The following is a 16,074-nucleotide window of genomic DNA, read 5'->3' on the forward strand; positions in this document are numbered from 1 at the left end:
TACAGGAATCATCAAAACTTTTTTTAAAAAAAAACACTATATGATCCCTTGAAGTGTCATAACATACAGTGCTCATGGCCAGGTTCTGGAAAATGGCAGTAGATAGGTGCTTGATGACTGGCGCAGGTGCAATGTGCTGAAGAGCCTCTTGCCACATTGTAAAACTCTGTGGCGCCTACTTAGAAACTATAACTATGCTGGCTTTTACTAGTTTAAGACTTGAAAAGCTTCATTTTCTTAAAACGTGCTTGTCTCTGCATTCATGTATAACAATAAAAATATTCCTAAGTAGATGCTACTTTATATTTTAATCAGTTCTGACTACATGCACAACAAGTGAAATGTCTACTGGTGGTTGTCTATATTTGAAAAATTGTTCATTTAGAAACAGTTGTGAATATGTAATGCAGTAACTTCAATGTTTTTCATTAGGTTCAAGCCATTAAGCTTTTGGTACGGTGGTTGTTAGGGATGAAGAACAACCAATCCAAATCTGCGAATTCCACACTCCGGCTGCTATCGGCCATGTTGGTCAGTGAGGGTGACTTAACTGAACAGAAAAAGATAAGGTAATTATAACAGAAGAAATATAAAACAAAACTTGACACTGCGCTCATTAGGGTGAGATTAGGGCAAAAGCTTGGTCAAAGAGGGAAGTTTTTAAGAGTCCCTTTAAGGACACGAGTGGGAGCACTTTTCAACTACATATCTTTGACTTTGCCATTTAGTACAGCCATTCTTGACCTTCAACCTCACCTTCTTGCTTGCTCCCATATCCCTTGGTTCCCCAAGAGATCAAAAATCTATCTACCTTGAATTGTTAAATGATGGAGAATCCACAGTTCTCTGGGATGGAAAATTCCATAGATGTTTTGCCTCTTTTGAGTGAAATAATTTCTCTCCTCAGCCCTAAATGATCAGCCTCTTATTCTAAGACTGTGTTTTTGTTGGTCAGGAATTCTAAAACGATCAGCATATACCCTGTCAAACTCTTTCAGAATCTGTTATCTCTTATGAGACTACCTTCCATCTAAACTTCAGGGAATGTAGATTCAATTAAAGGAAAAAAGAGAAATAGAGAAGCAGAAAGGTTTAGAGGGGAAGTTTCAGAACCGAAGACCAAGGCATCAGAAGACATGGCCATTAATCTTGGAGCATTTAAAATCAGGGTACTGAAGAGGCCATAATTATATGAAGGTAGATATCTCGAATGGTGGGAAAGTGGTAAGATTATTCTTTGTTCTTCATCTCTGCTTTCTCAATTCTCTCATCACCGATAATATAAAGTGATTTTATGTGATTGAAGTTCAGTTTTCTGTCACCAGGTACAGTCATCTTCTGTTTGTACACTGAAAGAAAAGCTGCTTGTTTAAGTACCTGATGATCCTTTTGCCAAGTTGCCTGTATATTTTGAATGTTTGTTGTTGCACCACTGCCTATACAATGTGCCACAATGGGAAGAGAATAACCAGGGACAGAGTAGGGCCCATTAAGGACAAAGGGGGAGGACATTGGTAGAGTGTTAAACAGATGTGAAAACTTCACATCCATTTTCACTCAGGAGGAGGATGATGTAGGTACAGAATTTGGGAAGACGGACTGTGAAATTGTTAAGATTGAAAATTGGACCGCGAAGCTATTGGAAGTGCTGACAGACTTAAAAGTGGACAGATTACCAGATCCGGAGGAGTTGTATCCCAGACTGCAGAAAGAGGCGAGGGTGAAAATTACAATGATTCTAACTCAAATTTTTAATTCCTTTCTGGCCTTGGGGAGGTGCCACAGGACTGGAGAACAGCTGATGTGGTTCCCTTTTCAAGAAGAGTGGTAGAGATAAATCAGGGAATTACACACCAGTGGATCTCTCATCAGTGATAGAGGATCTATTGGAGAAAATTCTGGAAGCTGAAATTAAGCCGTATTTAGAGAAGGTCAGAAGTCAGGCGACGCCAGATTATAGTCCAACAGGTTTATTTGAAATCTCAAACTTTTGGAGTGCTCCAAAAGCTTATGATTTCAAATAAGCCTGTTGGACAATAATGTGGTGTTGCCTGACTTCTGACCTTGTCCACCCCAGTCCAACACCAGCACCTCCATGTCCATTTAGAGAAGACAAGGTTTAATTGGAGATCATCAACATGGCTTATCAGAGGGAGATTGTGACTAACAAATTAGATAGAATCTTTCGAGGAGATGATCAGGTGTATAATGATGGTAGGGCAGTTAATCTAGTTGATATAGATTTCAGCAAAGCCTTTGACGAAGTCCCAAATGGGAGACTGATAAAGAAGGTAAATGCACATGAGATCCAGGATAACTTGGCAAGTTGGATCCAAAATTAGCTTTGGGGTAGGAGACAGAGGATGATAAATAGAAGGCTAATTATAACTGGAGATCATTGTCCAGTGGGATACCACCAGAATTAGTGCTGCATCCCTTATCATTCATGATATTGGTGAGAATAGGGGTGGGGGAGGATGTGGGAAATGATCAATGAATTTGTGGATGATAGGAAGATTGGCAGAATGGTAATAGTGAAGAAGAAAGTCTTAGGTTACAACATATTGACAGGTTGGTTGGATAGGAATATTAGTGACAGAATTTAACCCTGAAAAGTGAGAGATTATGCACTTTGGTAAAAAAAAATAAGATAAGGGAGTACTCAGTGAATGGTAGAATACTAGGAAGGTCAGGAACAGAGATCCTGAGGTTCTCCACAGATCTCTGAAGATGGCAGGCTAATAGAGTGGTTAATAAGGCATACAGGATGTTTGTGATTTCTAAGTTATGGGATAGATTATAAAAGCAGGGAGGTTAGAGCTGAACTTTGGTTAGGCCACAGCTGCATTACTGTTCTGGGTACCTCACTATAGTGATTGGAATTTGAGAATCACTTAATTGGAACTATCAACACCTTTTCTGCATCAGCACCCTTCACCCACCCCACTCCCCCACCCCGTGGCATAAAAACTGTACATTCCACACTTCTCTTCAGCTGTGATGAAAAACCGACCCACTGTGATCTCCAGCATTTTTTGTTGTTTTCGCTAGGATGTTGCCTGGGATTGCGCACTTCAGCAATGGAGAGAAACTTAATTGGCTTGGGTGATTTTCTGTGGAGCAGACAAGGCTGATGGGCACTTGACTTGAGTCGTTATCAGGTTATGAGGGGCATAGACAGGGTGGATAGGAAGCAGCTGTGTTCTCCTTAGTTGAAGGGCCACTAATGAGGGAGTTTAATTTTTAAGTGGTGAGCAGGGGGTTTAGAGGGGATTTGAAGAAAAATGTTAAAGTCAGAGGGTTGTAGGAATCTGGAATGCATTGTGTTATGGACCAGGCCTGACTCCTCAAAACATTGTTAAGCAGGTAGCCCAGCCCATAACTTTGCTACTTGTTTAGGTAAGTATATAGTGGATATTCCCAGAGTGAATTAGCTGATTGGACTGCCAAGTTTTAAACAAACAGAATTTATTAACAAAATTATGGAATGAAACACAAAGAACAGAAAATAGAATACCAGATAGCTTATCCTATCCGAAAGCTCGACAGACTATCCCAACTTAACAATGCTGTTCCGAAAGTACTTGTAACAGTCCCAGTAAACACATCCCTTAGCACAAAATGTAAAAGTGAAACAAACCAGGGCTTACAGGCTTGCAGTTAGGGAGAGAGTGAGTACCCGGCTGGATTTGCCTCAGCAGCCTTTTCTTCACACACACTGCTTCTGAACTGAATCGAAAACTCAAATCCAAATGAAGGCGAGCTACACAGCTAGCTAGTCACTCCTCTTTGACTATACTTTTTTTAAAAAAAGACGTGAAAGCCTTAGGCCAGAGACATTATTTGTTAGGGCCCCAGTAAATCTTTCAAACCCAGCCTAGTTGGAGCCTGGCCAATTACCCTCTCTCTGGGGAAAAAACACTTAAGGGCATAGTAACCTTGTAAAAATGCCAGCATTGTGACACCTCTGCCCTTAAAAAAAAAAGAACCATCAATATCCAAAGCTGGCTTCATTTTTCAAAATCCCAAAAGCTAGTGATTAATACCCTAAAACACACACATCCATTCACTGACTATAAGGATGCACGACTACCTTCGGATTCAGTCTGCAGTTCTCACCACCGAATGCCTCCACCTCTCATTCGAGTCTCAATAATGCATCAGCAATCACGTTTTCTCAACCTCCCATGTCACAATCTTCAAATCGAATGGCTATAACAACAGGCTCTGGCATTTTTGTCCTTAAATTTCTCCACAAATTTCAATGGGTTATGATTAGTGTAAATGATTATCTCAGATGTGTTGTTGGTAATATAAACAGTGAAATGTTGTAGTGCCAACACCAAGCTCAAAGCCTCTTTCTCAACCGTCGAATATTTCTGCTAATGACTGTTCAACATCCTGGAGAAATACCTATCTTCTCGTCATCTTTCTGCAGGAGCACAGCACCAACACTCTCATCGATAGCCACCTTGAAAGGTTTTGTATAATCAGGTGTGGGTAATATCGGTGCAGTGGTTAACACAGACTATCAAATACCTTCTGACAGTCCGCTGTCCACTGAAACTTGTGCCTCTTTTTTAGCAATTCAGTGAATGCAGCAGCCATACTGCTGAAATTCGGCACAAGCTTTTGATAAAATCCACTCGATCCCAGGAACAGTAGTACTGCTCTTTTTGTCGATGGTATGGGAAATTCACCAGTTACTTTTGTTTTCACATCCTGTGGGACTATTTGTTCGTGTCCAATTACTTGACCCAGGAAGGTGACTTGGGCTTTGGTAAATTCACTTTTAGCAACGTTTATCACCAAGCCTGCCTTCCAGAATAGATCGAACAAGTCTGATAAATGTTGTAGATGTTTCCTTGAGCAACTAAATTTCACCAGATCATCAATGTACACCACACAGTTGGGTAATCTGGCAATGACCTTATTGGTTAGTCTCTGAAATGTGGCCGGAGTGTTTTTCGTGATGGCATGACTTTAAACTGATACGGTCTGTTTGGTGTTATGAAAGCCAATATTGCTTGCCGGTACTTGCCGGTAGCATCTGAGCAGATCTAACTGAGAAATGATAAGTTGTTTATCCCAACTTTTCAACACAGTCATCCAACAGCAGAATTGGACATGCATCCATTATTTTAACTGCATTGAGTTTGCAATAGTCCACACATAACCGTTGGGTGCCATCTAGTTTTGACACCATTACTAGAGGTGAGCTCCAGTCACTGTGACTCACTTTGATTATGTCATCTTGGAGCATGTGTTCAATCTCCTTCTGAACCTGTCAATTTTAGAGGGTTATGCCTATAAGGATGTTGCTTAATCGAAACAGCATCTCCTATAACTACATCATATATTATTAGGTTAGTACTTCCCAGTATATTTTTGCATATCTGCTCATGGGATAGAAAAAACTCTTTCAGATCATTTCGATTTTTCTCAGTAATTTATCCCAATTTTTGGCAACTTCCTCATTGTCCACTTTGATTTGAGGAATATCCAATTCCGAGTCCTCTGAACTTGGTTCTTCCTTCTGTCTTGTAATCATTAACACCACCTCCTCCTACTTGCTTTCTCTGTCAAAATACCTTTTGAGCATATTCACATGAGACACTGAGATTTCTTCCTGTCTGGAGTCCCTATCAAGTAGTTCACCTTACTCTCAATTCTTTCAATTTGATAAGGTCCACTAAAACTTGCTTTTAAAGGTTCACCTATTACTGGAAGTAACATTAATGCCTTATTCCCAATAACAAAATTCTACATTTTTGATCTCTTGTCTGCTTCCGGTCTCATTGCATGCTGCAATATTTAAAATGCTGTCCAGCCAACTCCCCAGCTCTGTTCAATCATTCTCTAAAATTTGACACACAGTCCAATTGCGTAGTCTCTGAATTCTGACTTACTAACTACTCCTTAATCAATTTTAATGGTCCTCTCACTTTATGCCCAAAAACTAATTCAAATGGACTGAATTTGGTCGGCTCATTTGGTGCATCTCTGATTGCAAAAAGCACAAACGGGATTCCCTTATCCTAATCATCTGGATCGTCATGACTAAAAGCCTTCAACATGATATTTTAATGTTTGATGCCACCTCTGCAAATCTGGATGGCACACAGTAGATTTGAATTGTTTTATGGCTTAGCTATTCATCACTTGCTTGAATAGTTTTGATGTGAAGTTTGATCCTTGATTTGACTCTATCTCTGTCGGTATTCCATATTTAGTAGTGGTAATTTGAGTAATTCCTCTACAATCCTTTTAGCTATGATATTGTATAATGAAATGACCTCTGGAAGTCTAGTTGACACATCCATTATTGCTAACAAATACTGATTCCCACTTTTTGTTCGAGGTAGGGAACCTACGCAATCAATTAAGACTCTTGTAAAAGGTTCCGCAAATGCTTGAATAGGTATTACAAGTACAGATTTTATTACAGCCTGTGGTTTTCCAATTACCTGACGTGTGACACATCTGGCAAAATTCAATACATCCTCATGCAGTCCGGGCCAGTAGAAATGTCTTTTTATTTTAGCCTGTGTTTTCCTCACTCCTAAATGACCTCCAAGTGATAGCTCATACACCACTCGCAACACCTCCTTTCTCTACCTCGCTGACAAGACAGTTTGATGAATTTCTGCCCATTTCTCATCTGCTTGAATATGTGATGGTCTCCATTTCCTCATTATAAGGCATCATTTTTCAGGTAATAATACTCAAGGATACATTCAGATTCTTGCTTTGTATTTGCTTTTTGGTACAACTGCTTTAAATTTTCACCTTTCTGCTGTAACTCAATGCGTTTTGCAGAGCTAAAGATATCTGCATGATTACCTATTTGCTCCTGTTTATTTTCAACTATCTGATTGAATACAGTCTCTGCTAATGCCACTTCAGCTTCCTTATTTGTACCCTTTGATCTTTTCTGTTTCAACTGGTGACTCTGTGACCTCATTACTACACAATCAGGGAAGATTCCAGGGTAAAAATCCTGCATTGCTTCAGTTGCCTGAGTCTCCACAGACTTTTCAACGACAGTAGACAGCACATCTACCAGATGAATCAACTATATCATTTGAGAGTACAAATTGTATTCCTGGAGCTGAAAGTTTGTCCAGTACTCCTACCACAAATTTTCCACTCTCTTCTGGACACCCTAGCCTCACCTTACATAATTGAGAATTTTTTGTCTTTCCATGAATTCCTGTTACCAGTACCTTTTCTGGCAATAGTCCTTCAGTATATATCTCCTCATCCTTCAGCATCACAGACCGAGTGGATCCTGTGTCCCTTAATAGTGTAACCTCTTTACCTGCTTCTCCTGGCCTATGTGAATAAACTTTACTTTTGCAGATATATTTTCTAAACAGATCTGGGTATTCCTCCTTAACCAACCTCTGATCCCCTTTGCACTCTGATGCAGCTTTCTAGCTTCCACTGTGCTTTCTGTTACCATTCGAACAAAACTCCCAGACTTTTCCTGTTTTCTTACATCTGGCTTTTTCCTAGTCCACCAACACTCTGATTTCATTGCACTCCACTTTATTGCAGTGAAAACACGAGCTTTTTCTTTTTGCCCTCTTCAGGGGTTTCCTTTTTACCCTGTGGTAAGTTATCATTATGGTCTTCACCGAGATCTACCTTTTCCTTTCCACTTAAGGATTTCTCTCTTTTTCTTAATTTCTATCCCTTATGGACTGAAATGGATTCTGGAAGCCAAACCATGTCTTATGAACCAGCTCAGAATCATCAGCATTCATCTCCATCCTTTTAAGCTGACTTCCCTTTCCAAGTGTCATTTTCTGAAGTTCAAACTCCCTCTTTTTTTTTCTCTTCTGTTTTCAATTGTAACTCAAACGGTTTCATTTCTGCTGCCCTTTGCCAATCTCTTGCCTCTAACTCAAGCTGTTTCATTTGCAATTGAATTTTTGCCATCTCTACAGATCCTGATGGTGTTTCCAGCCAATTTCAATGCTGAGTTATTGCTGTAATCATATCTTTCCTCACGTTAGGAGGTAACTTCACGTCCAGCTTGTCAACTAATTCCCACAGCTTGGTCTTATTTGCCTTTTGTAAAACCCTCGAGGTCATTTCTTCCACTTCCAGAACCTCTTTGGTGGCTGAAAGAGCCATTGCTATCTGAGTACTGTTTAAACCAACCAAATCAATGCCCAAAATAAAAGACGCTAACACTTACCACTCGCTGTTTAAGTCCCGCAAAGAGCCCCCACTCTGTTATGGATTAGGCCCGACCCCTCAAACATTCTTAAGCAGGTAGCCCAGACTGTAACTTTGTTATTTGTTTAGGTCAGTGTATAGTGGATATTCTCGGAGTGAATTAGCTGATTTGACTGCCAAGTTTTAAACATCTGTTGTCGTGCTGTACATCCCTATGACTCTAAAAGCAAAATGCTGTGGAAGCTGAAAAGCAAAAAAACAAATTATTTACAAAGTTATGGAATGAAACCCAAATAACAGAAAATAGATTATCGGATAGCTTATTCAGTTTAATGGCCTTTCGCAAGAACTGAAAACACTTGAAGCAAACAGGTTTTGAACAAATGCCATGACAGGAAGAGGTGGTGGATGTAAGAACAAAAGTGAATATCTGTAATTCTTTGGAAGGCTGAAGAGATTAAATGATCAAATGCAAGAATACAAAGCTAAAGAAGGTGGTGAACGGGAAAGTAAAGAAGCAAGAGATGGGTCCGGAGGAGCTATAAATGGGAAGAACAGAATCACTTCCAATGTGTTACACAAAAAAAACCTTGACAGTAGACACTCTGAAATTGTTGTCTTCAAGATCATTCTCATTTCTGCACTTTCAATCCAATCTCCCTGTTCTTGGTTTCCCCCTCTATTCTATTAAAGCTCAACCAAAACTTGAACAGCATTTTAACATTTGCTCAAGCACATTGTAGCACTTCAGATTCCATGTCTGGATCAAGGCTGTACATTTAACCTTTCTGGTTGAAGCCAAACTATTTTTCAGTGAGCAAATTATGCGTGACAAATTTACTTGAATGCCATGAGAAAATAACAAGCAGGATAGATGAAGGGGAAGTTGTCGATGTAATAAGTTTAGATTTCCAGAAGGTGTTTGGTGCAGTGCCACACATTAAACTCCTTAATTGTTGGAAGCTGTATATTTATATGGATAGTGGATTGGCTAACTAATAAAAGACAGAGTTGGGGTAAGCGGGTCATTTTCAGGATGGTAACTTGTTACCACTGGAGTGCTCCTGTGATCAGTTCGGGGGCCACATTGTTTTCCACATAAATTTATAACTTGGATAAAGAAACTGAATGTGCTACAGTTGAGATTATGGATAACACAAAAATATGTGGGAAGGCAAATGTTGAGGATGCCACAAAGACTGCAGAGAAATATGAACAGATTAAGCGAGTGGGCAGAAACTTGGCCAGTGAAATAGAATGTGGGGAAATGTGAGGTTATGCACCACAGCAGGAAGAATAGAGGAGTTGAATATTATTTAAGCAGAGAAAAACTTTAGATAGCAAGAGCACAGAAGGATTTAGGAGTCCTGTGTAGGAATTTCAAAAAGTTAGCGTTCACGTTCAATGGGGAAGGGGTAATGATGAATTTAAATAGAATGTTGGCCTTTACTTCGAAGGGATCAGAGTATAAAAGTAGCCTTTGCTAAAACTAGAAGGCTGTAGTCAGACCTCAGTTGCAATACTGTGAACAGTTTTGAAACTCCTATCTAAGCAAGTGGATAACAGCATTGAAGGCAGTCCAGATTGCTGGACCGGTGGATATCGAAGAACTGTCTTCTGACGAAAGGGGAAGGTTGCGCTTTTACTCATTGGAATTTAGAAAAATGAAAGGATGACAGATGAGGAATTTTCTTCTCTCAGGGTAGTAAATCTGTAGAATTGTTGACCACAGAGGGCTGTAGATGCTGGGTGGTTAAGTCTGTTGAAGACCAGGATATACAGATTTTTAATTAGTAAATGTATCCAGTGTTACAGGGGAAAGGCAGGAAAGTTGAGGATTATCAGATTAGCCATTATTTCATTTAATTGCAGAATAGACTCAATGAGCTAAATGGCCTATTTCTGCTTCTAGATCTTATGGTGAGTAGCTGTCATTTTGTGACATTGTTGTTGACATTTTAATTAACTTAGCCTGTGATCTTTAAGACGGTTGAATGATGATAATGGGCTGGATTATATTTCCCTGCCCCCTTGAGATGTGAAATGCACAAGTGAAAGTTCATGTTTTTAAGCAATATCAGTAACTTTACAATGCTTGGCTGCAGTTTATGATTTTCATACTTAGAAATATCAGTTTGCAGACAAGAGGAAGTTTGTGTTGTATTTCTAGCCTTTCAGTCTGCCTCCTTGGCATATCTAATTTTGCCATTAATCTTGAGATTCATTCCACCCAGGCTTGATACTTGATAACATGAATTTTCCTTCTGATGAAGGGTCACTGGACTCGAAATGTTAATCTGCTTTTCTCTCTGCAGATGCTGCCAAATGCACTGCGTTTTTTCAGTACTTTGTATTATAGGTTTCCAGCATCTACAGTTCTTTGTGTATTAGAGTGGTTTTTGAAGCTATTGGCCCCAGGAGATGGAGGAAACATTCTCTCCTTCATATAGCGCTATGGTATCTTTACTGTACGCTCCAACCATTAGTGAAAGTTCAATTTTAAATAAGAGGTTTGTATCTCCAGCAGTTCATAACTGTCTGTGGCATGCAAATATTAACTTAGGTTATGCATGAAAGGACTTGAATGATTCTTGACTCCTACAGTCGTCTGACTTGGAGCTGGGAGAACTGTTAACTGTATCAGATTGAGGAGTGTCAAATTGAAAAATCCATACTTTAGTAATTATTTATCAAGTATTTTCTTAAGTGACCTATAGTTTTAATTAAAGAAATTGCTCGAGCAACTCAGCAGACCTGGCAGCGTGAGTGGATAGAGAAAGAGTTAATGTCAAGTCTGATATGATTTCTTCAGAACTGACCGGGGCTGAAAAATGGTGATTTTTAAAGCTGTTGACAGAAGAGGGGAGGAACAAGATGAAGGTGTCAAGAGCAAAAGAACAAGGGAATGCTAATGATGATAGAGTAGAGATGTAAAATTGGTTGCTCTGCTGAGAGTAAAGCAGGTTTTTGGCGAATCAGCAAAATAAAAATGGACAACAGAGAGATCATGCTGTGAAGTTGTTGAACTCAATGTTGAGTCATAGAGGCTGTAAAGTGTCTGCACAGAAAATTGGGTACCCTTCCAGCTTTCAACAAGCATCATAGAAACATGGTAGCAAGTCCGGAACAAAAAATTAGCATGAGAACATGGTGATTCATTGAAATGGTAAACAACTGGAACTTGGGATCATTCTTACAGGCAGAACAAAGTGTTCAGCAAAGTGGTCTCCCAGACTTCATTTCATCTTGCCAGTGTCAAAGCTACTGCATTGTGATAAGCAGATTACAGTAGGTTAGATTAAAATAAATAGAGCTATCTAAATGAAACTCCATCTGCCACTCGTTGGCCCATTGGCCTGTATGATCAAGATCCTGTGGTACTCTAAGGTAACCGTCGCTGTCCACTACACTTCCAATTTTGGTGTTATCTGCAAGATTACTAACTATACCTCCTATGTTCACATATAAATCATTTATATAAATGACAAAAAAAATGGACCCAGCATCGATCCTTGCGGCACACCACTGGTCACAGACCTCCAGTCTGAAAAGCAACCCTCCTCTATTGCCCTCTCTCTTCTATCTTCGAGCCAGTTCTGTATCCAAGTGGCTATTTCTTTTTGTATTCCACGTGATCTAATCTTGCTAACCAGTCTACCGTGAGGAACCTTATTGAACACCTTGCAGAAGTCCACATAGATCGCATCCACTGCTCTGCCCTTGTCAATCCTCTTTGTTACTTCAAAAAACCAATGGCTCTCAGTAAAAGATTGTTTCATCTGGAAACTGTGTTAAGGTCTTGGACAGGGAGGACCTTGTATTTCATGGAAAAGTGAGGAACTGTTCAAAGTCAAGGAGAAGTGGGCCAGGGTGACATTGAGGAAAGGATCCCTGCAGAATACATATAATGGAGCATAGGGGAAGATTTGTTTGATGCTGTTGTCCTGCCGGACATAGTGGAAATCGTAGAGAATGATCCTTTGAATGCAGAGATGGTGAGGTGGAAAGTGAGGATGAGGGTATGGGTGGGCCAAGGAATGAATCCTCCTTTGAGGTGAAAAGCAACAAACACTGATTAGGTGACTGCTTTGTGGAACACCTCCATTCTGTCCACTAGAATGACCCTGACCTTACAATGCTTGTAATTTCAATAAACTATCTTATTCCCATCCTAACAAATTTCATCCTATACCTGCTAGTGTTCCAACAAAGCAAGAGGAGCAACACCTCAATTTCCACTTTGGCATTTTATAATCTTAAGGATTCGTCATTGAACTTGACAGCTTCAGAGTAGTTCTTCTGGCTTCCGTTTTGATTCCCAATCCCCGTCTGATTGCATCTGCATCTTGTAGGTTTTGCTCTCAGTAGCGTGGAACTTTTTTTCCCTTTTCACAACAGTCATATATGCTCATTTTAGATCTCTCTTGCTACTCCCTTTTTTTTTGCTTTGAGCAGCCTTGCAAACTATTCCACCTGCTCAATATCCCGTCTGTCAACAGCAAAATAAACACAATTTTTCCAGTCCCAATCAGTCCTGCAGATGTTGGACTTACAGCATTGATTCTGTTTCTTTCTCCGCAGTTGCTGCAAGACCTGCAGAGTGTCTTAACCATTTACTGTTTTTATTTCTGATTTCCAGCATCTGCAATGTTTTAAGTATATTTTTAATTACTATCTTCTTTCTCCCCCTACCATTGAGGAGATTGCAACCCCTTGGATGGAAATCTGTTCAATCAGTACCTGTACATAAATAAGTTCTGGACTTCTACAGATTATGGTTCCTCTTTGAAAACTATTGCTTGTGACTTGACCTCTTTAACTGGAGATCAACCATGTTTGAGCAAATATATTAGTCTGCTTTTATAGTGCTGCTTTAATTGTCTTTGATAATTCCACTAAAGTATTCTAAATTTCTTAGGCAGGCTTAATATATTTGTTCACTTTATCACAAGTGGATTCAGTTATTTTGAGTGAAATCTGTACATTTTGAAACACTTTTACTGCCAGCTGTAGTTGGCTCTGACTTCTAACTTTGCTTTTGGTAGGAGCTATTGTTTGGCGAGGTTGCTTGTATATATGTGAACGAAATCTAAGAATGATAAAAGAAAAGTAGACCACTTGGTTTGCAATGATTTTTTCAAATAAAGTGCCTCTTCTCTAAACACCTTTGCTCCTTATGAAAAAAGTACTTGTTTATTGAAGATGGTCAAAATTGAATTAATGATGTTTACAGTATTTCATATATGAGCAAGAATCAGTAGGAAACATGATCTGAGGAATAAAAAGAGGAACTGGAAATCCTGATTTCCTCATTGTCATGTTCAGATGTGCAACATGCACATGTCTGTGGGAGACCTTTTCTTTGTGGAGTAAAGATTGTCAAGTAATTCACTTTTCTGTTTACAGTATTTTCATTTTGGTTTCTTGAAGGTTGTCAGTGATCTAGTTGGGAGATTTTCTTAAGTACAGATGTGGAACTTTACCATGAATAGTTGACGTTGTTTTTCCTGTCTTGCAGTAAATCTGATATGTCTCGATTACGGTTGGCTGCAGGATGTGCCATACTAAAACTTGCACAAGAACCTTGTTATCATGAGATTATCACCCCAGAGCAGTTCCAGCTCTGTGCACTTGTTATTAATGTAAGTGTGGTTGCTTTCTTTTCACTCCTATGTCATTCCTCTAGCTTCAGTACACTAATAAATGAATATGGTTTGCAGCAAAGATCTCAAAGTTAGAAAGATGCTCAACATAAAAACAATTCCGACACATTTGTACAATTCAATCTTGCTTTCAACTTGAAATTCATACTAGGCAAATGATTCATTTAATTGTATAAATAGATCTTTCAAAAAATTCAAATCACTGTTTTAAATATTTAATTAAGAGAGTGCTTACTCAGGAAGTAATGCTGAATTTTAAAAGTTTGAAAAGTTGGCTTCCAAATAAAGCTGCCTTTCTTGGCAGTAATAATTTATTTAGAACTTTAATGTGATAAAATCTCCCAAGATCTTTTTAGGAGATTTCAGTTATTGTGTCTGACACCAAGCCATGTATTATTTCAGGTTAGATGATCAAATACTTGGTCAAACATTTAGGTTAGATGTGAGAAGGATGTTCCAGAGCTTTAGGACCAATGTGACTGGAGGAACAGCTACCAGTGGAGGAGCTCCTAATGGCCTATATTGGGGGATGCAGACACTTTTTAGAGGGTCATGGAGCTGATGGAGGTTACATAGATAAGGAGGGTGGGGCAAAACCGCAGAAGGATTAGAAAACATGGATCACAAGTTTACAGACTTGAATAGGTGAACACAGGGCAAAAAGAGGAACAGGACTACAAATGGATTTTAAACATTTTTGAATGGTTTCAAGTTCACAGAGTAGAATGTGGGAAACTATTCAGAATTGTTGGAATTGTCAAGAATTGAGGTAACAAATATGAGTGAGTATTTCAGGGGTGAAGTCAGGCAATGTTATATTGGTGGAAATAAACAATTTTGGTAATACTGTGAAAATATAGTCATCAACTCAGCATGATACCAAGTTTGTGAACAGACTGAAATAACAACAGAAAAGACCAGAAACACATTGCAGTTCCTTCAGCATCTGTGGTTAAACAAAAAAAAGGAATATTTGACCTTTCTGAAGGAAATGTCAATGGCCTGAAACAATATCTCTGTTTCTGTCCACAGGTGTTCCCTGACCTCTTAAGTTTTGTAATGATTTGGAGGTGCCGGTGTTGGACTGGGATGTACAAAGTTAAAAATCACACAACACCAGGTTATAATCCGACAGGTTTATTTGGAAGCACTAGCTTTCGGAGCGCTGCTCCTATGTCATTCCTCGGGCTTTAGTATACTAATAAATGAATACGGTTTGCAGCAAAGATCTCAAAGTTAGAAAGATGCTCAACATAAAAACAATTCCAACAAATTTGTACAATTCAATCTTGCTTTCAACTTGAAATTCATACCAAGCAAATGATTCATCTAATTGTATAAAAAGATCTTATGATAAATTCAGATCACTGTTTTACTCAGGAAGTTGTGGAGTATAAGATCGTAGGATACAGAATTTATAGCAAAAGTTTACAGTGTGATGTAACTGAAATTATATGTTGAAAAAGACCTGGACTGTTTGTTAAGTCTCTCATCTTTTAGAATGGGCATGTTGGTTTCAGTTCTTTCATACGATCACTCGAAGGTCTGAGGTCAACTGTCCCGGAACACTGAAGTGTTCTCTGACTGGGAGGGAACACTCCTGTCTGTCGATTGTTGTGAGGTGTCCATTCATCTGTTGCCATAGCTTCTGCTCGGTCTCACCCAATGTACCATGCCTCAGGGCATCTTTGCCTGCAGCGTATGAGATAGACATGTTGGCTGAGTCACAGGAGTACCTGCCACGTACATGGTGGGAGGTGTCGCTACGCGTAATGGTGATATCCGTGTCAACATTCTGACATGGTTGCATGGTGTTGTCCTGAAAGCCAGGCAGTTTGCTGCAAACAATGATCTCTTTGAGGTTTGGTGGTTGTTTAAAGGTGAGAAATGGAGACGTGGGGAAGGTCTTGGCGAAGTGCTTATCCACATTGATAACGTGTTGCCGGCTGCAAAGAACATGGCGTAGTTTTTTGGCTCCTGGGAAGTACTGGACAACGAAGGGTACCCTGTCAGTTGTAGCTCGTGTCTATCTCCTGAGGAGGTCATTATGGTTTCTCGCTGATGGTCGATGAGTTGAGCATCGTACCCTGTTCTTATGAGGGCATCCTTGAGTACTTTGCTTCTGTCGCGACACTACAGATTTCTTATAGAAACACAGCACCCACGGACCAGTTGAACCAGGAGCATTGCTTGTCACAATGGATGTGTGTCTCACTACACCAAT

General features: G+C 39.5%; 1 protein-coding gene across 9 annotated transcripts in view; it reads left to right on the top strand.

Moving 5' to 3' along the window:
- pds5a (PDS5 cohesin associated factor A) overlaps positions 1-16,074 on the top strand; it is a 220,537-nt gene that overhangs the window by 163,215 nt on the left and 41,248 nt on the right. For all 9 annotated transcript variants that reach the window (XM_043692710.1, XM_043692723.1, XM_043692753.1 and 6 more), the window contains exons 23-24: positions 433-569; positions 13,706-13,829. In XM_043692710.1, the coding sequence (XP_043548645.1) occupies positions 433-569; positions 13,706-13,829 (261 nt within the window). The remainder of the gene's footprint in view (positions 1-432; positions 570-13,705; positions 13,830-16,074) is intronic.

The sequence above is a fragment of the Chiloscyllium plagiosum genome, chromosome 1, assembly GCF_004010195.1.
Source record: "Chiloscyllium plagiosum isolate BGI_BamShark_2017 chromosome 1, ASM401019v2, whole genome shotgun sequence".
In the NCBI taxonomy this organism is placed as follows: Eukaryota; Metazoa; Chordata; class Chondrichthyes; order Orectolobiformes; family Hemiscylliidae; genus Chiloscyllium; species Chiloscyllium plagiosum.